This window comes from Callorhinus ursinus, unplaced genomic scaffold, assembly GCF_003265705.2.
Source record: "Callorhinus ursinus isolate GAN/ISIS: 27379988/994484 unplaced genomic scaffold, GSC_fseal_2.0 scaffold70, whole genome shotgun sequence".
NCBI classification, from domain to species: Eukaryota; Metazoa; Chordata; class Mammalia; order Carnivora; family Otariidae; genus Callorhinus; species Callorhinus ursinus.
Genome location: NW_027397132.1, coordinates 2,395,932 through 2,416,833, shown reverse-complemented (window position 1 = coordinate 2,416,833; position 20,902 = coordinate 2,395,932). Strand labels below are relative to the sequence as shown.

General features: G+C 60.0%; 1 protein-coding gene and 1 long non-coding RNA gene across 2 annotated transcripts; one reads left to right on the top strand and one right to left on the bottom strand.

Moving 5' to 3' along the window:
- Positions 1-552: 552 nt before the first annotated feature.
- On the top strand, positions 553-10,182 carry FSCN1 (fascin actin-bundling protein 1). Its single transcript, XM_025863768.2, has 5 exons — positions 553-1,502; positions 7,655-7,811; positions 7,909-8,030; positions 8,243-8,410; positions 8,802-10,182. Exons 1-5 carry the CDS (start codon positions 671-673, stop codon positions 9,002-9,004), a joined length of 1,482 nt encoding a protein of 493 aa, XP_025719553.1. The 5' UTR covers positions 553-670; the 3' UTR covers positions 9,005-10,182.
- LOC141371359 (uncharacterized) lies at positions 10,175-15,116 on the bottom strand. Its single transcript, XR_012376259.1, has 3 exons — positions 14,356-15,116; positions 13,713-13,888; positions 10,175-12,105 (listed from the first exon to the last, which is right to left on the bottom strand). It is a non-coding gene; the product is annotated as an uncharacterized lncRNA (long non-coding RNA).
- Positions 15,117-20,902: the final 5,786 nt, after the last annotated feature.

The following is a 20,902-nucleotide window of genomic DNA, read 5'->3' as shown; positions in this document are numbered from 1 at the left end:
TCTTGCAAGTGTTGAGTTGGGCGAGTTGGGGTCTGTAGGCCCCTCCCCCAGCTCCTGGCCTGCCCCCCACCCCTCTTTGACTCACCTGCCGCTGCGCGGTGGGTGAGTGCGCCCTCTCCCCTTTAAAGCTCTGCTCTAAGGCCACCTCCTCCGAGCAGCCTCCGGACCGCCTCCGCCCAGTACTAATGCGTTCTGTGGCCTTTGCGGTCTCTGTCACAACCTCAAACCCTTCCTCCCCGCTAGCTTAGGATGGGGGGCCTCCGACGGGTCGCGAGCTCCGGGTGGATCCTCAGGCTGCGGCGCTGCGGGGGTGGGGCCCTGACACTGAGGGGGAGGGGGCGGCGGCGCGAGGTAGGGGCACTGCAGAAGCCGGCCGTGCAGAACCTGGGCACGTGGAGAGCGGAGCCGCCACCCAGCGCCCCTCGGGTCCCCGCGCGGCGCGCTCCCTGCGCCCCCTCCCCCGCCGAGCCCCGGGGCGGGGCGGAGGCGGGGCCTCGCTGCGCTGACGTCACCCCGCCTAGAAAGGGGCTCGCGCGCCGCGGGCCGGCTTTGTGGAGCGCTGCGGAGGGTGCGCGCCGGGCCGTGGTCGCTAACAAAGGAGCAGGGCGCCGCTGCGGGGACCCGCCACCGACCTCCCGGGCCGCGCCGGGGCCGCCCGCCCGCCGCCACCATGACCGCCAACGGCACTGCCGAGGCCGTGCAGATCCAGTTCGGCCTCATCAACTGCGGCAACAAGTACCTGACGGCCGAGGCGTTCGGGTTCAAGGTGAACGCGTCGGCCAGCAGCCTGAAGAAGAAGCAGATCTGGACGCTGGAGCAGCCGCCCGACGAGGCGGGCAGCGCGGCCGTGTGCCTGCGCAGCCACCTGGGCCGCTACCTGGCGGCGGACAAGGACGGCAACGTGACCTGCGAGCGCGAGGTGCCCGGCCCCGACTGCCGCTTTCTCATCGTGGCGCACGACGACGGCCGCTGGTCGCTACAGTCCGAGGTGCACCGGCGCTACTTCGGCGGCACCGAGGACCGCCTGTCGTGCTTCGCGCAGACCGTGTCGCCGGCTGAGAAGTGGAGCGTGCACATCGCCATGCACCCGCAGGTCAACATCTACAGCCTGACCCGCAAGCGCTACGCGCACCTGAGCGCGCGGCCGGCGGACGAGATCGCCGTGGACCGCGACGTGCCCTGGGGCGTCGACTCGCTCATCACGCTGGCCTTCCAGGACCAGCGCTACAGCGTGCAGACCGCCGACCACCGCTTCCTGCGCCACGACGGGCGCCTGGTGGCGCGCCCCGAGCCCGCCACCGGCTACACGCTCGAGTTCCGCTCCGGCAAGGTGGCCTTCCGCGACTGCGAGGGCCGCTACCTGGCGCCGTCGGGGCCCAGCGGCACGCTTAAGGCGGGCAAGGCCACCAAGGTGGGCAAGGACGAGCTCTTCGCCCTGGAACAGAGCTGCGCCCAGGTCGTGCTGCAGGCGGCCAACGAGAGGAACGTGTCCACGCGCCAGGGTGAGTGGGGACGCCGCCCCCCTCCTCTCCCGGTCGGTGCACAAAGCGCACCCCACCCCCGTACCTCCAGCCTCCCGCCCTTTCTCGCCCGCGGCGCTGCTACAATCCCTAGCGACGCCGGGTGCGCCCCCGCTAGGCGCGCGGGCCACCCCGCCTCGTCGCCGGACGTGCGCTTGGGCCCGGAGGAGGGGGCGAGGGGTGGGGCCTTGCCCATCGGTGAGCGCCGCTGCACGCCCCCACCCCGCGTTGGGGTTGCGGCTCCCTCGGCCCCGCGTAGGTGCCGCCCTATGCCACCCTCCGAACCCCCGCCTGGGACTCCCCACGCGCGCCGATCCCGCGGATCGCCCGGCCCAGCCCCGGGTTGGGGGAAACGCCCCTCCCCCTTTCCTCGTGCCCCTCCCTCGTCGGCGGGCCTGCAGCTCACGGGCGGAGGCGAGGGTCGCTATGCCTGCGGGGCGCACCCCCACCCCCCACGGCCCTCCCAGCGCAGGCGGGATGGGGAAGCCTTTGATCTCCGCAGGGTGCGCTTCCACCTTCCAGCCATCCGGGCCTTTCTGCATCTCCACTTGCAGCCCCGAGGGGTCGGCCTCTGCTGGGGGGTGCTTCCCGTGTGTCTGCCCTTCCCCCCCAGCCCCTCCTCCCGCGTCTGCCCCATGCTCGAGGCCGCGGCCTTTGTGAGCAGGGGGGCGGGCTCCTCCAGAGGGCCCTCCCTCGCCCCCTTTGTCCTGCTCGGTCTCTGCAGATGGGAAAACCAGATGCAGAGGGGAGGGGGAGGGGATCGGTTTTCTGCGGGTCCTCCCTGTTGAGGACCCCCCACGCTGTCCCCGGCCTAGTGCCCCGGTCCGGAGCTTCTCCTGGAGGTGGCCTCCCTCCTCGCGCCCCGGTCCCGGGACGGCGTGGCGCGGATGGCGCCCTGCCAGGAACCCCGCCCAGCTCCCGCCGCACGTCTCCGGTCTGGTGCGCTCTGCTCTGCGGGCGTCGGGAAGGCGGACTTGGCGTAAGCCGAGAGACCCCAGCCCGGCTCCCTCGGGAAGCCCCTACCCTCGCGTGAACCCAAGCCCAAGTGCCCCGCCTGGAACAATTGACTGTAACGCGCTCCGTCCTTTCCCGGGCCTCCTGCTGGCCTGGCCATTTCCTACCGGCCTGCGCGCCAGAAGTGAGCCCCCCTCTTTCCCTTCTTAGATTCTCCCCCTGGGCGGTTTCTCTTCCTTCTGGCGCCCTCTTCCCTCCTTTGGCAAGGAAGACAGTTGATTCTTTGCAGCCGGAGGGCCCACTGGAGGGACCTGTGGGGGTCTTGCTCTGCTGAGTGGGAAGTTGAGCCCCCAGAGTCTGGAGATGGCTTGGTGGGAGCCCAATCAGTGTCGTCCTCCTGGTGGAGTGGACTTCCCTGCCTTCATCCTGATGGCTACCCTCCTGATTGTGGGTGGGGACTGTGGAAAGGGGCTTGCAGCCCCATGGCACTACGGATGGAGGCCCGGTGGGGTAATGGCTGCTTTGTGCCTGAGTTTGCTGATTGATTTGGACAGTATCATTTCAGTTGTACAGATGAGCCTTTTGGCCCAGAGAGGTGAAGCCATTTGCCCAAGGTCACACAGCAAGAAAGCAACATGCAGAACTGGGTCTGTTTGACTACAGAATAGGCTCTTTTCTGACACCTCCCGCCCCCATGCCTCCCAGCCTCCAGGGCAAAGTGCCCTCCCTCCCCCGCGTAGGTGGGGCAGGACTCCTCACCGGTTTAGCAAACGTTGAGCCCCCTACCAGGTGAGACATGTTCAGTGAACGAATGAGTATATGTGCCTGGACCCTTCTCTGTTGTAGCTGATGTTCTTCTTGGGACATGATCAGCATCCCAGAGGTGTCAAGCAAAGGCCTGGGGGTCCAGAAAGTACATCAGGATCTCAGATTAGACTGCGGGGTGGGGGAGACACTTCTGAAGAGATCACTGGAGCTGACCTGAAAGATGAGTACAAGGTAGCATGTATCAGGCCTGTGGAACAGTGTTACAGGCAAAACAAGCACAGCTTGTGCAAAGGCCCTGAGGCAAGGAGGGGCAGAAAGCCCAGCATGGCTGAGAAGGAGCTTGTGAGGTTGGTAGGTGGGACTGGAACCGCCGGTGGGGCCACCAGACCCATGATGGGCACTCACCCATGCAGGCATGCTGCGTGCCTGCTGGGCAGCATCCAGTGTCTTCCTTGGGGAAGACGAGGAGGAGCGGGTGGACCTGGCCCCAGCCCTTGAGGCCAGGAAGAGCAGAGCAAGTCTGGGCAGATGCCCTCTCCTCTTTATTAGCACTTGCTGGAAGTGTCATGGTGTGATTCAGGCTGATGGGGCAGGGGGAGCCCGAAATTGGGCCAGGAGAAGTGTTGGCTCATCTCTGAATTTAAAGGTACAAAGAACTGGGGGAGGGGTCTTTAGGGGCTGAGATTGGGGCTCTTTGGGCCTCGGATCTTGGTGTCCTTATCTTGTTCTCAGGTTAGCTGACCCCAAGGCTTCCTGGTGGGATGGAAGGAGACCAGAGGACCTGCAGCCGCTATGGGGTTGGGGGCGTGTCTCAGAGGCCATTTTGGACAGGCCTGCGTGGCAAAGGAGGTGGTGTCTGTGCTTCTGACACATGTTGGGAAAAGCCAGCCAGGAAGGAGGAGGATCCTGGGTTTAGCTGGCGGGGGGGGGGGGGCGGGGGATGGGAATCATGCCCACAGGCTTGCACAGGCCTGCCTGGTGGGGGTGGGGTGCTCCCTGCTGACGCTGCAACCTGCTCTCTGGCCTCAGTTTCCCCATCTGTAAAGGGCCGGCTCTGGGCCACCCTGGGCTAATTCTTTGAGCCAGGCTTTGTTTCTGGGAAGGGGGCCAACTTGGCCACCAGGGAGTGGGGTCCTTCCTGGTGCCTGAGGACTGATGTGATAGGCAGGTGGAATCCATGTGACCATGTCACTGGAGAGGGCCTGGCTTGGGCAGGGATGAAGGATGGCAGGGTGGCTGAGTGAGCAGCACTTCCCAGCCAGGTGGGGTGTGTCCCTCCCCTGCCTTGCTCCTTGGAAGTCTTGCCTGCCCTGGACTCTAGCCACGCTGGGTCCACATTTCCCACTTGGTCTCTCAGCCTCCATGTGTCTGGCCAGCTGTGCCCTGGGGCTCCATGCTCAGGAAGCGCCCTGTTCCAGCCACTCAGAGGCACTCTGAGGTCAGGCTGGCCGGCCGGCCGAGAAAAGGGCTCGTCAGGCTGGGCTTTGCAGGATGTGTAAAAGCTCTCCTGAAGAGGCAGGGCATTTGCGGTAATTTACGCCCTAATTCTTGTGCAAGGATGGAGGAAGGATCTGAGGTGGTCATGTACTGGAAAGAGAGCGGAGGGGAGGGGAGGCCGCAGAAACTTCCAGGCCCCTTCCCCTAAACTGAATGGGGTGGTGGGGAGTGCCTCTTTTGGACCAGCCAGGGCAATTTGGAAACTGCTCAGGCTGAGGGGGATGGAGTGCCCTCTCTGAACCACCATAGGGAACGGCTCAGAGGCTGGCGACAGGAAAAGCCATGAGGCAGAGGAACAGGCAGGGCGGGGGGCGGGGGGAGGCAGGAGACGAGCTTCTTCCAGCCCAGCATCTGCCTCCCCAGGGTTCCTGTGGGCCTGTGACTCAGTGCGGCTGCTGCAGTTGATGAAAAGAAAAATCCCAAAGAAAAGCCTGTTCCCATAGTAACCCAGCTCTAATTAGAGACTCCAAGGCCAAGTGGGGCCTTTCCCGCCTGGGCAGGGCCTTGGAGCCAGGAGGGGCCCTGCTGGATGTTGGGGAGACACCCCCTGTACCCCTTCCTATTGGGTTCGGAAGACCTGCTGTCACCTTGACACCAGGTCCCTGAATCCTTCCAACCTCCTGGCAGAATGGAGAAACTCTTTTGATAGAGGGATGCGGGCTGAGTGGGGGAAGGCACTTGCCGAGGGTGCCTGGCCCCCACTTTGGGTGGCTCCCTGGATGGCCCAGGCCTTTTCATCAGACCATGTCCAGGACTGGACACAAGCAGCCGATGGGGTCTGAGCAGCCGAGCAGAGGGCCACGGCTGTGGGGCCCTGGGTGTGGCCTCCCTCTGTTCCTCTGTGGGAAGAGCAGGTCAGTATGGATTCCGTGGAGCATGGGGCTGCCCCTGGCTAAGTCTCCCTGAGAAGGAGCCTCCTGACTTCGTACTTAACCTCTGACTAGAGATTGGACTTCGGATCCAGTCCCTTTCCTGCCCCCTTTGCCCCTCTTTCTGGAGATCCCCCTCTGTCCTGTCTGCTGCCAGAGTGTGCCCGGCGGGGCCTTTCCTCTTGTCTCTCCCCTCCTTCTGGTCAGCCAGTGCACCACACATTGGGCAGGTGATGCCATGGGGCTGGGGTGGGCTAGCTCATAGGGTGGGGCATGTCTGCCAGCTTTTGGGGACTCCTGCCTCAAAAGCTTGTGCTCCCCAGAGTGGCCTTTTATGACGGTTCCATTCCTGGTGGCTTGGCTACCCGGGGGCCTAGTCTCTGTTGACCCTCCTCTTCATTGGGGGTGTGATGGTGGGTCTGGCTCACTACCTGCCTCCCAATAGTCAGCAGATCCTTGACATCAGGGCTAAGGGGGCCCAGTGGGCCTGGAGGCTTGAGCCCAAGGGGTTCTGAGAGGAGCTGTTGAGGGCCCTGGGTCCACCAGTCCAGAGAGAGAGCATGGGAGGAGGCCTGAGTCTGCCCACTTCCCCTCCTGAGGCTCACCAGCACTCATCACTTTCTCTCTGGGTGACCTTGGGAAGGACATACCACCTCTGCCTCATTCTCCTTTGTGAAGTGGAGGTGAAGGTCCCCACCCCCTGGTGCTGATGGGGGTTAAGACAGGCTCACACCCTTCGGGCCCTCCGCTTGGTGGTGGAGAACTACGGGTGGGTCTCGGGTGGGGAACCAGGGCTCCCCCGTCCACCAGCCTCCATCTGCTCATCTGAAGGGCCACATGCCACCCCCCCACTGTGGTCCCGTCTTCTAAAGGTGTCCAGACCCAAACGGTGACACACTTTCAAGCCCCGAGTCTGGGCGGCCAGCAGAGTGGGCAGGTGTCCCTGCTGCTGTGGTTCTTAGAACCCAGGCACTTGCGGAATGTGAATTTGTTCTGTTGGAACCAAATATCCTACTTCCAGGTTGTTAGCTGGAAGAGGCAACGCAGATGGGGCCCCAGAGATCAGCTGCTGGGCAGCAGCAGCTCGTGGGAGCACGGAAGCCCCCTCTGGTCACATCAGATGATTTAGGGACAGGGAAACGTGTGTGAGCATGTTGCTTAGATCATCTGTAAGTCGTGATCTGTGGCATGCATGCACTTTGAGGTAGAGAAAATGCATGTTTTCACTGGGGAAAAGGTGAGGAGGGTGTGTTCACCTGCCATTTGCAGTGTGTTCTGGGGTGCAGTGGGCATAAGGGGTATGTGTGACTCTCCCTGCCCCCCCCCAAGAGAGAGCACAGGTGGGGAGGGGCAGAGGGAGAGGGAGAGAGAGACTCTCAAGCGGGCTCCAAGCTCAGCGAGGAGACCCGGGGCTCTATCGCACGACTCAGATAATGATCTGAGCCGAAATCGAGTCGGGCGCTTAACCAGTTGAGCCACCCAGGCGCCCCCATGTGACTCCATTTTTATGCATTTACGAGTTTTGTAAATTTTCTGAAACGAACGTGTGCTATTACATCTTACTCTTGATTTTTACACACATATAGGAACGGGAAGGATAGAATCTATTGATTTCCCCCAAATGCGATATTCTGCAGTCTAGCTCAATCTGTCTTATATTCATTGTTTTTGATTGTATTTCAAGCAAATCCCTGACATCAAGGCATTTCATCTCGAGATGTTTGTGGGTATCTGAAAAATGAGGCCATTTTCTTACATAACTACAATATGATTAACAATAATTAATCCTTAATATTTAATCCTGGTCCACATTAAGATTCTGCTGATTGGTTCTAGAATGTCTGTGCAGATGGTTTGTTGGGAGGTATTCTAGCATCCGCGAAAGAGCCAGCCTTGGTCCTTGCCTGGCTCTGCCTGGGGTCTGGGGTCCTGCCCCCTGATGTGGAGGCTGAGGGGTCTTGGCAGTGGTGTGTGAGGGCAGGGCTGTGGGTCGGCCCCAGCTCAGGGTGCGGGGGTCCCCGTGCCAGTCGGAAGCTCTCCCCGCAGGTATGGATCTGTCAGCCAATCAGGATGAGGAGACCGACCAGGAGACCTTCCAGCTGGAGATTGACCGCGACACCAAAAAGTGCGCCTTCCGCACCCACACGGGCAAGTACTGGACGCTGACAGCCACTGGGGGCGTGCAGTCCACTGCCTCCACCAAGTGAGTGCCCTGCCGCCGCGCCCCAGGCTGGCCCTTCCCGGGGGTCGGGGCCCCGGGACCTGGGGCAGCCCCGCCTGACCCTTCCTGACACCCCCAGGAACATCAGCTGCTATTTCGACATCGAGTGGCGTGATCGGCGGATCACACTGCGTGCGTCCAATGGCAAGTTTGTGACGGCCAAGAAGAACGGGCAGTTGGCTGCCTCGGTGGAGACAGCAGGTAGCCACCTGTGGGAGCTCCCCACTGCAGGGTTCTCTGGAGGGTCTGCCCACCTCATAGTCACTCACCGACATCCCTCCCCCCCCGCCCCGTCATCCCAGGGCTGACATGCTGGGGGACCCCAGACTCCCTGCTCGCTCTCTCTGAGCCGTGCCCTGATCATCCCAGCCCTACCCTGTGAGACTCACCGCCCCTCCCCTTTCCTGGGACAGGGGACTCGGAGCTCTTCCTCATGAAGCTCATCAACCGTCCCATCATCGTGTTCCGCGGGGAGCATGGCTTCATCGGCTGCCGCAAGGTCACGGGTACCCTGGATGCAAACCGCTCTAGCTATGACGTCTTCCAGCTGGAGTTCAATGACGGTGCCTACAACATCAAAGGTGGGTCCTGAGGGGGGCGGCTCCAGGGGGCCACAGGGATTGAAGCCCTTGTCTCACTTTGGGGCTCAGCCTGGCTGCCCTGTGACTTGGCTCTGGGGACAGACATCCTGTGGCCAGCAGGCCCTTTTCCCTCTTTGTGTAGATGGGAGGACCCCCGAGGTAGAGAAGGGGGAGCAGAGCAGAGAGGGAGACCAGATTCTGGAAAGGGTGGGCAGGGAAGGTGTCCCACACCTGAGTTGTGGGACTTAAAGTCCGGGTGGAGGGAAGAGGCACGGACCCCCGTCCAGCAGGGGTGGGAGGCTTGGGTGGGCATCACACAGAACCCAGCCCGACTCCAGAAGCCGTGATTGCAGGGTGGGGCCTGATGGGTCTCACTGCGCCCCCCCCCCAGACTCCACAGGCAAGTACTGGACAGTGGGCAGCGACTCGTCGGTCACCAGCAGCAGTGACACCCCCGTGGACTTCTTCTTCGAATTCTGTGACTACAACAAAGTGGCCATCAAGGTGGGCGGGCGCTACCTGAAGGGGGACCATGCAGGGGTCCTGAAGGCCTGCGCCGAGACCATCGAGCCAGCCACTCTCTGGGAGTACTAGCCTGCCGCCAGCGCCCCGTCCCCGCCCTGCCCAGACCCTTCTGCTAATAAGTCTCTTCTCCAGGTGGGCTCCAGCGTGGTGGTGAGCCCCTTGCCTTTCAAACTGGAAACCCAGAGAGAACGGTGCCCCCACCTGTTGCCCCGTGCCTGGTCCTTGGAGGGATCTCAGATCCTTCTGTCCTCTCTTCTCTGCTGTGGGCGAGGCTGGCACCCCTTTCTTCTGACCTCAGATGACTCTGAGCCTTATTTCCCCAAAGGGGCCGAAGAGAGCTGGGGGCGGGGGGGCGGGGCGCTGGGAGGCCTTCCCGAGCCCCTGGGCCCGGTGGGGTAACTGGAATCTCCTGCCCCCTCCCGAGAACCTCTGCCCCCCACTTCCCTGGAACTGGGTGCCTGCCCCCAGCCTATCAGGCACCCTGCTGATGCACCACCCCTGCGTCAGGGGGAAGGCCACAAGAGGGGGAGGGGACGATACCAGCGTGTACCGGCTGCTTGCCCCTCTGCACCAGGTGGGCCTGCCCACTGCACACCCCGCCCTGGGCTGGGGCCCTGCTGTCTCTTTTTTTCACCCTGGCCTGACTGGAAGCAGAAAATGACCAAATCAATTTTTTTTTTTTTTTTTTTTAATGAAGCATTATTGCTGAAGGCACCCAGGCAAGCCTGGTGGTAGTAGCCACGAGTGATCTTCAAGGGGTCTTGTGGGGGAATCTTCAAACAGCATCTCTGGGCGTTGGTGCCCTCCTTTGCTAGCTGTGGGGGGTGCAGGGTGCTCCCCTCAATCGAGAACCTGCCCCTACCTCCTTGGGGGCCCTCACTGGCCCCCTCCCTCCTGCCTGCCCAGGCCTGTGTCCCCATCTGGTTGGTGCTGAGCCCCTCACCGCCTCAGCCAGAGCCCCCGGTGTGATCGGTGCTCCCTGTCCGACTGGACTCCTTGGGTCTCGGGGTGGGATGAAGCTGGGCGTTGCCCTCCACCGGGAGCCCCATGGGGAGCCCCCAGGCCCCTGGCTCCCAGCCCTGCCCCTGCCAGCCCCCCTCTCCCCCACCAGTTCATCTCTGCCATGCATCTCACTCTGGGTGTCTTGGTCTTTTATTTTTTGTAAGTGTCATTTGTATAACTAAATGCCCATGATAGTAGCTTCAGACTGGAAAAGCAAAATAAACAATGCGAGTGTGCAGCCCTGAGCTGGTCTGTGTGTATCTTGGGGATGAAAGTGGGTGGGGCTGGGGTGGGCCCAGGGTCCTGTGGGTGCTCTGAGCAGCCTGGACATCCCTAGGAGTGGAGGAGGACCCTGCAAGGGGTGGACTCTGACCCCAGAGACCTGCCCGGGGCCATCAGTGTCCCAAGCACATGGTGGGAGCTCCCGGGCAGGGAGGTGCCTGAATCTGGTTCCACAACCTCCTGCCTCCAATATTTGGAGCCTGTAACAGGCATGCACTTAGGCTGGGCCTGTGAACTGCATGGCTGTGCATAGAAGGTAGAGATCAAAGTAATACGAACCCACAGATCCAGCTTCTTCCTCCTGCCTCCACGGATGCACCTTGACCAGAACTCGCAATTATGGGGCCCTCCTCACACACTGCAAGAGGCCCCAAACACTAGGCTCAGGTCCCCCAGGGGCTGGGATTGCATGGTCCGAGGGGCCCTCCGAGGACCAGCACAGAGATGGGTGCAGATCCTGGAAGGAGTCCGCTGGATGGGCTAAGCTTGGGGGCCAGGATGGGTGCCTCCATCAAAGCAGGACCCCCAGGATCAGCCCTGGGAGTTGGGGGGCACTTCTCCATCTAGCAGACAAGAACCTGAGGAAGTTGCCAGCCCTGAACCCACCCCGCGTTCTCGGCCCCTGGAAGACCTCCACGTGGCCAGCCCTGCAGGGGCCGCAGGATCTCACTTAAGCCAGAACTTCCCAAAGCGGTAGCGCTGTTCGATCTTACAGAGGAGGAGACCCAGGTTCAGAGCAGCAAGGCACAGCCTTGCGAGTGGTGAGCGGCGGCCCATGGGTGTCCGCTAAGCAGACGGTGACAGGGTGACTGAGGATGGATGCGGACGTGAGGGGGGCAGAGCCAGGCCCTGGAGTGGGGCCCGGTGGGGGAGGGGGCTGGAGCGATCTTGCTCCCACCTTGCTGCCCGACCGGTCAGCGGAAGCGCTGATTGGATGCTGGTGATGAAACCGGGATGCCTGCGCTGTGATTGGTGGTCCCTGGAGGCGGGAGTCTCGAGATTGACAAGGGCAGATGGCGCCACAAAAGGCTGTTGGGGCCGCATTGGGGCCCTGGCGACCAACCCCCCACCCCTGTTAAAGCCAGGCTGGAAGCCAGAAAAGTCTCAATGACGTGGAAGGAACAGATGAATCCGCCGGAGCCAAGTTCTTCCAGACCATGGGGGATGGGGGGAGGCACACTGCAAGGGGTTCGGGGAGGAGGGGGGAGCCCAGTCGGACAGTTGGAGATCCCGCGGGGTGAGGTGGTTCCCTGCGATGCCCGGGAGAGCCCCGCCCACGGAGCAGGAAAGAACTGCCCTGGAATGACCCCGGGGTCCCCTAGCCGAATCTGAGCCTAGTCCGAGCTAGGCGCAGATTCTGAATTCCGTTTGTTCTGCAAAAAGGCACCTGCCACAGGGCTGCGCGTTCTGTGGGCTGTGGGTGACTGAGGCGCACGGCGTACTTGGGGAGATGATCACACCTAGGGAAAGAGGGCAGTACAAGGGACCGGAAGAACAGTCTGGGCAGAGGGAACAGCGTAAGCAAAGGCCCTGCAGGAGGAAGCCAGGCAGGAGATGGGGCGGAGCCTCCTCGGGTAGTAGCTGGAGACCTGGTTTGAGCACGTGAGATTGGTTGTGTCCAGACCCACCCGGAGGCAACGGCCGTCTTCAGAAGGGGGTAGACTCTCTTGTGGGCACATGTGGAACATCTTGGGGACCACCAGCCTCCCTCCTGCATTCCAGGGCTCCCCATTTCTGGGTCGTTACAGAGCTTCGTGTCCATCTGTCCAAAACTGGCTCTGGGGCTGGGGCTTGGATTCCAGAGCAGGATAGGCCGCTCTAGATCCTGCCAGAAGAAGCTTCCTCAGTTTCCCCATTCACAAGGGCCTGGTGCATCATATGTGGCCCTGCAGACACATGGGTTTATGCACATTAGTGGGCATGTGCACATGGGAACAGTCCTGTGCACACAGAGACATATGTGCATGCACAGGCACAGACATGCTCATGGAAACACAGACATGAGCAGACACACACACACCAGCTCCCGGGAACAATGAACTGAGTACTGACCGCTCACAGCGGGGGCCCGGCCTCTGTGCCTCAGGGGTGCCCACCCCCTCCATTTGCCCAAACCCTGACGGGCAGGTCTTCCTCACCTCCAGTTGTGAAGCTGGGTCCCCTCCAAGCCTGCCATAGAGTGTGAGCAAGAGTCCAGCCTCCCATTGCTCAGATGGGGAAACTGAGACCTAGCGGATGCCCAGTGAGCCTAGGCAGGGGCAGTGGTGCTTTGAGTTACATGTCACAGTTAATTGTGAGCCCCAAAGATCACAACTGAAGGAAAAATATTCAACAAAATTTATAAGGAAGAAAAAAGAAAGGAGAGACAAGTTCTTCCCTCACATGGGGCACAAGAAGGCTGCAGACCAAGCGGCTTCAGGCAGGCTGGAAACAGCGGTGTATCCAGAATGCACAGGCCATCCCAGGGCCGCACCCCCAGTCCTGGGGCCTCCCCACTCCTGTCTGCTGGGGTCCCCGTAGGCGTGGCCCTGTAGGACCCTTCTTGGGATGGGACCCCAAGCCCTGCTGGGGGCCCGTGGAGCTGTCCCTTTGGTGGGGGAGGCCTCTGAGCTTCCCAAGCCTGTCTCCATGGGACACCCCTGCCAAGTAGGTCCCCTCCCCAGTTCAGGCTCCTCCCCTGTTTAATTCTGGGGCGACCTCAGGGGAGGACACCCCAGAGCTGGCTGGGCCCCACCTCCTCCAGGGTCAGAGCAACCTCTTCCAGAATTGGGAGGGATGATAGGTGACCTCCAATGACCTCACACTGAAGCATAATGTAGGTGAAGCTGCAGAGGGATCTGGACTCTCTGGGGACCCTCTGTCCTCAGTTTCCCCCACTTGAGCAATGGATAAATGGTTCCCAGGGCAACACTGTCCAGCTGGAGGAGGGGCTCTGAGACCCCTGGGACGGTGAAAGAAGGGAGCAGGTGGAGCCGTTTCCTCAAGCAGAAGGAGGCCTGGAGAAGCCTCCCTCCCCAAGACATGCCTGGGAGGGGAGGGGCAGGGTGGGTCGGGTGGAGCATTTGGCTTGAGGCCCAAGCCCCTTCATGGCGCCCCTGGGTTTAACCAGGAGGCTGATCCTCCAGGAGGTGTAAATAATTGAGACAAAAGCTGAACAGACATTGGGGAGGGGTCTGCACTCCCCTCCCCGCTCCCTGGGACACAGGCCTGACCTGAAGACGGGAGGAGAAGACCCACCTTCCAGGCACCTCCAACTGGTACCAGGCACTGGCAGGTGCTCTGACAGGGTTACTACTTTATCATTGTTGTTAGTTTGAGAATTAAGGTAATAAAAGCATAGAATCTGGTGTCAGAGGATGCCCCAGCCCCAACACCGCCCCCCCCCGGCCACCCCAGGGTAAACACTGTTGGCCATGTCTTTGACTAGTCCAGAAAATCTTACTTTTATGTAAAAGTATTCATATACAGCCCTTGCTATGTGCCAGGTACTCACCCCTTGTTAACTCAGTCCCAGTGATGCGCTGAATTGTGTCCCCCTGAGATTCATTTGCTGAGGCTGGACCGCCCAGCACCTCCCGACGTGATTGTGCGCAGAGACAGGGTATTTCAGGAGATGATTACGATTTAAAAAGGTCACTGAGGTGAGCCCCACTCCAATCTGATCGTGTCCTGGTAAGAAGAGATTAGGAGGCAAATGTGCCCAGAGGGAAGGCGGGAGGCTGCGGGCAGAGGCCTGTGTATACCCCGGCCCGCTGCCCCCAGATCAGGGACTGGCGGCCTCCAGGGCCGGGAGAAAAGGTGCTACCTTGTGGCGCCCCAGCCCACGACTACTACTACTACCAGCCCCACTTATTGCTGCAGGAATTGAGGCTCAGGGAGGTTAAGTGAGTTGCTCCCAGCTTGGGGTGCAGCTGGGATTTATATATAAAAACGTAACCCGTCTATGCAAGCAAACGCAAACTCACCCTCATGTGATTGGTTCCCCCAGAAACAGACACGCACATTGAAGGCCAAGTGGCTTATTTGGGAGGTGACCCCAGGACACAGGGAGGGGGGAGCGTGAGCCGGTGGTGCACACAGTACTCGTCCTTCTGTGACCAGCTTATCTGACTTGGCCCCGTGTCTGCGAGGTTCACCTGTGGCGTGGCGTGGGTCAGCGTTCTCTTCCTTCACAGCTGACTTGTGTTCCGCGGGATGGACAGATGCACGCGCCGCTCCCCCCATGGACACTGGCTTGCTTCCAGCTTTTGGCTCTTGTGAATGCTACCGCTGCAAACCAGGAGTACAAATCTCTGAGACCTTGCTTTCTGCTCTTTTGGGTTTACACCCCAAAGTGGCCTTGCTACTTCATATGGTCATTCCAACTTCGTTTTTTCGAGCAACCTCCATACACTGTTTTGCATAGTGGCTGCACCACTTTACATTTCCAGCAACAGGGAGCCGGGGGTTGTATTTTGCTTTTTTGCACACTTGGGATCATGTGTTCCCATGGCCCCCTCCCTTCAGTTGTCACCTGACACACGTGTGTTTTCCTTACCTGCGCAGGTAGAGCTCGCTCTGGCTTCTCGAGGTTTACCCTGTCCCATCCCATCCAGTCCACCTTCTGCCCCAGTAACGGACACTCACGTCCGTTCTCCCTCCTTCTGAGCAGCACATGCTGCTGAGTGGAACGATGGTGGGCCGGAGACGCTTTACAAGGCTCTGGGGGAAATTTCTGGAAGGGCAAGTCACTTGACATTTTGATAGATGGGGCCAGATCGCCTCCCCAAAGACCCTCCCCACCGTGCCCAGCTGTTGGATGAGTGTGTGTTCACGTTCTTCCTCTCCTGGATGGAATCATTCTGGAAGCTACTTGCCAGGCCAAGGTGAAAGCAAGTGTGCTGCATAGGTCAGGAGTGCAAGGGTCACCTCCTATGGGTTAGTCCATGCTAACGGGGAGCACCTAAGTTGGGCGGGGCCTCTCCACCTCTTCCTCCTGCCCACTTGGCTTCCTTCTTCCCCAGAGAACCACTGGCAGATTTGGGGGGTATAAATAAAAGCCACCACATCTCCCAGGGCCCCAGATAAAGTCTTCCCCAAGAGCTGGTCCCTGGTCCCTGCAGCTGCAGGTGGGCCTGTAGGAGCTCCACAGTGGCCCATGCTGTGACCGGCTGCTCCCCACCTGGCCCCAGGGCCTCCCCAGAAGGCCCCCATCTGCAGACCCCGAGCAGCCTGTCCGGCTGCTTCCTCATCCTTCGCACCTTTGCCCTGTGGATCCTCGGCCTCCCCAAGTTCTCAGGTCTGTCTCCTCCATGCAGGGAGGCCACCAATCTCTGCCAGGCTTCTGCCACTCAGGCTACCCAGCCCAACCCTTCCCTTTTACAGATGGGGAAACTGAGGCTCCAGCTAGCAGGTGGAAAAAGCACTCGCTCACATTTTCTGATTCCAAACACAACGAAGCTGACATTTGTGTGGCTATCGTAGGTCACACTGTGTCTTCGCCTACAGTAGCTGAGTGTCCTGCAGACCCCTTTCTGAGGGGGGGTATTTTTGGTCTCATTTCACAGATTTATTTTTCCAACAACTATTTCCTGAGCACCCCGGGCCCTGACCGGGTGCCAGAAACGCAGAGCTGAGCTGAATGGTGCTCCTGGTCCTCAGGGAAGGCAGGCCCGGTGGAGACTGTTCCACAGTAGAGAACGGGCCTGAGATGGCCAGTGTCTTGGAAGGACAGGCACAGAGGACTGGGCCACGGCTCACAGCCAGGGAACAGCACAGCTGAGCAGGAACCGTGTGCCCGCATGTCCTTCAGTGTCCCTGGCCTCCAGGATGTTCCAGGCTTCCTTTTTGGCTTTGTTCCCCATCAGAAGCGAGACAAAGGAGATGTCTGTGGGGGAGGCATCAGAGTCGCCAGAGGTCCGAGGCTGAGCAGGTGAGGGTGGCCATGCGGGCGGGGGAGCCATGTGGGCCGTCCACTCTGAGCCCCCGGCCCAGGCCTCCCTAGAGCCCCAGTGGGTGGCCCCCGAAGCCCATCAGGGCCTCCAGCGGGTCACGGAGATGTGTGCCGCCTGCGGAGCATCCTTCCTTGGAGCTTTGGGCACGTGTTCACCCTATGGACACGGTGACCCTTGTAACTCATGTGCTTCTCCATGTGAGCTGCCGGGAAGGGGGCCAGGCCTCCTGACTTCAGAGCCCCACTTTCTGCGGTGTGTTTAATACTGTAGCTTTGCTTTTGTTCCAGTTCGGTCTTCTGCTTGTTTTTTATCATGGGTATATTTGGGTAAGTGGCCTCAATCTTGACAGAAATGAGGAGACAGAGGGAGAACCAGACTTGGGGCAGAGAAAGGAGAGACTGAGAAGCCCCCTGAGAAGGCTTTGGCCTTGGCCTCCCTGCTGTGATGTGTTGGGCACAGGGGCACAGCCCCCCTCTCCCAGGCTGTGAATGCCACTCGCCCAGGGCTTGGTTCGGGGCAAGCCAGCAGTGGTGGTTTGTGGTTCCGTCACCGCTCCAGAGGCCAGGGCTTCTCCCACCGGCGTGTCCTGTGGCTGGGTTTGGTCAGGAGGATCCAAGTGGGTGGCTCCTGTGCCCACTTAGGGCCGGCTTCTTGGAGGTCAGTGTCCTGCTGGAGGGAAGCTTGGGCCATGGCCATGAGTGAGGAGAGGCTGGGGCAGAGCAGCCCTCGGGGAGGCCATCTGGGGGCTGCAGTCTCAGCTGAACTCCTGCTGAGAGCAGAGCTGCCTGGTTGAGCCCATCAACCTGCAGTGCTGTCAGAATCAGCTCCTCCGGGCTTTCCAAGCTGCCACCGGGGGCTGTGCTCCACCCCCCTTTTTAAAGACTTTATTTATTTATTTATTTGAGAGCGGGAGAGGGAAGGAGAGAGGGAGAGGGCGGGGGAGAGAGGGGAGAGAGAGCACGAGTGGGGGGTTGGGGGGAAGCAGAGGGAGAGAGAGCAGCAGGCTCCTCACTGAGCAGGGAGCCCAACTCAGGGCTGGCTGACGCTTAACTGAGCCACGCAGGCGCCCCTGTGGGCTGTGGTTTTATGCAGCAGTAGATGAGAGACCGGAGAAGCAGGGAGCAGGCTGGCTCTGGAGGAGGGGAAGGCAGGGGGCTTTGAGGGGAGGGAAGGAGGGACAGTGCCTGGACAGCACGGACGCAGGGTGCTGCTCCCAGGGACCCAGAGGAACCGGAGGGCCCGCAACAAGGTTTGGAGAAAGGTCTGAGAATGCCTGCAGGTGGGCACTTTAGCCCAGTTCCAGGTCCTCCTGCGGGGGCACCAGCTCTACTCCCAGCCCATGGTTTTCCCCTGCTGCCCTGGCTGCCCCTCTGCCTGTCCTGTAATCAGGGTGGCGCTCGGGGCCTCGGCCTGGCCCAATGCGCCATAAACAGGCCTTCAGGACTGCGACGGCAGTCCGATGCCTCACTGACAGACGCACCCTCGGGACCGGAGACATGGCCTCTGCACTTGGCCCCAGAGCACCCTGGCCCCCCGTTCCACCCGCTCTGCTGTGACAGGGCCTGAGTGGCAGCGTGAGCCTCCTCTCTCTGCAAGTCCCCGCTGGGACTCTCCGGAATCCTCCCAGATGTGCTCCCGCCCATCAGGCTCCCCACCTGGAGGCCAGGCAGCAGCCTCTTCCCAAACTTCCCCCAGGACTCTGCCAAGGCCCTGCAGTGATCCCAACACTGAAGAGCTGTTGAAAATGCAGATTCCCAGGAACCACCAGCATCACCAGCCCTGCAGCCTGCGTGTGGTCAAGCCCTAGGCGAGTACAAGGAGCTAGGCTGGGGCCCCAACCTTGGCTCCGGACACCATGCTGCCTTCCTGGGCCACCCCGACCACGTCCTGTCCCCAGCCGCCTCTTGTTGCCCAGTCGAGTGGCGGGTCCAGCCCAGGCAGCTCCCACCTGGGGCACACACACGGCCGCATGGGGCACATGTGCCGGAGATTCCTGCACGGGGCTCGGCACAGTCCCAGATGCACCGAGCGCGGGTGGACAGGGGGACTGGACCTGTGGAGTGGTGAGGGGCAGCCACCCGGGGATGTGCCCGGGTCTGAAGCCGGACCCGCCTCTGGGAGTGGATGCCAAAGGGCAGCGGGAAGGGGACCTGACAACAAGCTCTTTTCTGGCTTTCTCGGTGCTGTAATTGTCCCTACTCTGCTTCAAGCAGCTGGGTTCAGTGATCCTCCCCGGGGCCCCACAGCGCTGCACCTGCAGAATCCACAGAATGGCCTCGGGCCCAGTGCGCCACCCCCACTTAGGGAAGAGGCAGGTCCCGGTGATCCTGGTGGCCCTGGCTCCACGCCCCTCTCGTGAGGGTCTTAACTGGCATCACCTAGGTCAAAGCCAAGCCGAGGAGGTGATCAGTTCTGGCCTGCCTGCCAAGACGTGCTGATGAAGGGGGAGGAAGCAAGGAGAGGAGTTGCTTCCGACTTAATCCTGAGAGGGAAGACCCACAGATGGGGCCTTAGGTGGGGCCACATGCCCCCAGGGGTCATGAGAACAAAGAACAGCAGGCTGGACAGGAGCAGCTGGGCACCAGCCTGCAGAAACGTGATCCCAAGAAGCCCAAAGAGAAGGCTTACAAGCCTGCAGCAAGAGGTTCTAAAAGGAAGAGTTAATTAAAAACGGTATTTTGGAAGCCCTTGCTCATACCTTGCTAATGCTCATGATAGGATGCAAACCTGCACATCTGGTTTACCGGTTTTGTGAGACAATATATGTATCACAGAGCAGAACGACCTGGAAGGAAATACATCAATAAAATATTATCAGTAGGGGTGCCTGCGTGGCTCATTGGGGTAAGCATGTGACTCTTGATTTCGGCTCAGATCATGATCTCATGGTCGTGAGATTGAGCCCCGCATTGGGTTCTGCAATCAATGGGGAGTCAGCTTGAGATTCTCTCTGCCCCTTCCCCGCCTCGCTTGCTCTCTAATAAATAGATCTTAAAAAAAAAATATCAGTAGCTACCTTCGGATAACAAAGCACTTTTGTCTTGATCCTTTTCTGTGTTTTCAAATTTTTTCTCTTTTAAAACATTTGTGGGGCGCCTGGGTGGCTCAGTTGGTTAAGCGACTGCCTTCGGCTCAGGTCATGATCCTGGAGTCCCGGGATCGAGCCCTGCATCTGGCTCCCTGCTCAGCGGGGAGTCTGCTTCTCCCTCTCCCACTCCCCTCTCATGTGCTCTCTCTCTCTCTCATTCTCTTTCAAATGAATAAAAAAATAAATCTTTAAAAAAAAAAATTTGTAAGTGGCCAATGTGTATACATATATGTCACTTTAAGGATGGAAAGTAAGTTTGGACAGTGCAATTACAAATGCACCTGACCTAAACAGCAGTTCCTTCTAAAGGAAGATGTGTCCATTCAAGTGTCCCCATGAGGTCAGATTTCAGGAGACAGGTCTTAGGACAGCTGAGGGACCGTGGCAACGATGTGCCAATGAAGGGTGAGAACACAGCCCAGGACGGGTGGGCTGACACTGCTTTGTCAAGAAATATGGCAAAAGACATAGAAATACACACCCCCCCCCCTTTTTTTTTTTTTTAAAGATTTTATTTATATGACAGAGAGAGAGAGCAGGAACACAAGCAGGGGGTGAGGGAGAGGGAGAAGCAGGCTTCCCGCGGAGCAGGGAGCCCGATGCGGCACTCGATCCCAGGACCCTGGGATCATGACCTGAGCCGAAGGCAGATGCTTAACGACTGAGCCACCCAAGTGCCCCTCACCCCCATCCTTTATGCACAGCTCTGCTCCTGGAAAATACATGCTTTGAAATATCCAAGTGGGTGCTCACTGAGGTGTGGAAGGGCGGCAGGAAGTGCGAAGCACCCCAATCTTCCATCAGGATGGCACAAAGAGAACCAATCAGACCCGGGGGGCGCTCCGGGTTGCAAAGGGAGAAAAGTCCCATTTTGAAAGGTGCAGAATCACTTTTTTTTATAAGTAGGCTCCACGCCAAACATGGGGCTTGAACTCACGACCCTGGGAATGCAGGTAACTTCTGTCTTGGATTTATTTCAGTACGCTTTTTTCAGAAGTGCAAAAACAAAAAAACAAACAAACACTCATCACTCAATAAAGCTGCAAATGGCAGGAGAGCCCACGTTTTATCAGAACGTTGAGCAGTTTGAGCCCAAGGGTGCTGGGGTCTGCCAGCCTGGCTCACAGCAGGGCTGCTGGGGACTCTGACGGGGAGGGCTGGGCCCGAGGGAGGTGGCCCCAGTCAGACACACTGTTCTCAGGAACCTGATCTCCTGGTCTTGGAGGGAGGAACGAGCTCGTTCCTCCCTCTTCCTCCCATTTCACCCAACCTTCGCCTGGTCCAGCCTCTGCAGATCACTCTCCAGGCCAGGTGGTGGCTCGCTGCCCAGGCCTGGAAGAGGGTTGAGCACTTTCTGGAAGGGCATTCTGTGCCAAAAAACAACAACAAAATACCCCCTTGTGCCCAAGTGGGCCTCAGTAGCCACCCAAGCAGGGTCAGCATGAGACATCACCTGATCTTCCTTCTGGGGAGGGGAGATGGGGGTCTCACTTCTCCTCGCAGCTCTCCGGCGGCAGCTGTCCGCTCCCAGGGAGCAGTGGCAACGTAGGCCCAATCGCTCCCCGGGGATCTGTCGCCTGTGTGCACAGCCCCTGTAACTTCATGGGGGCGGGGGGGGCCTGCCCGGTAGTGCCGTGTGGACAGACAAAACCGGACGGAACA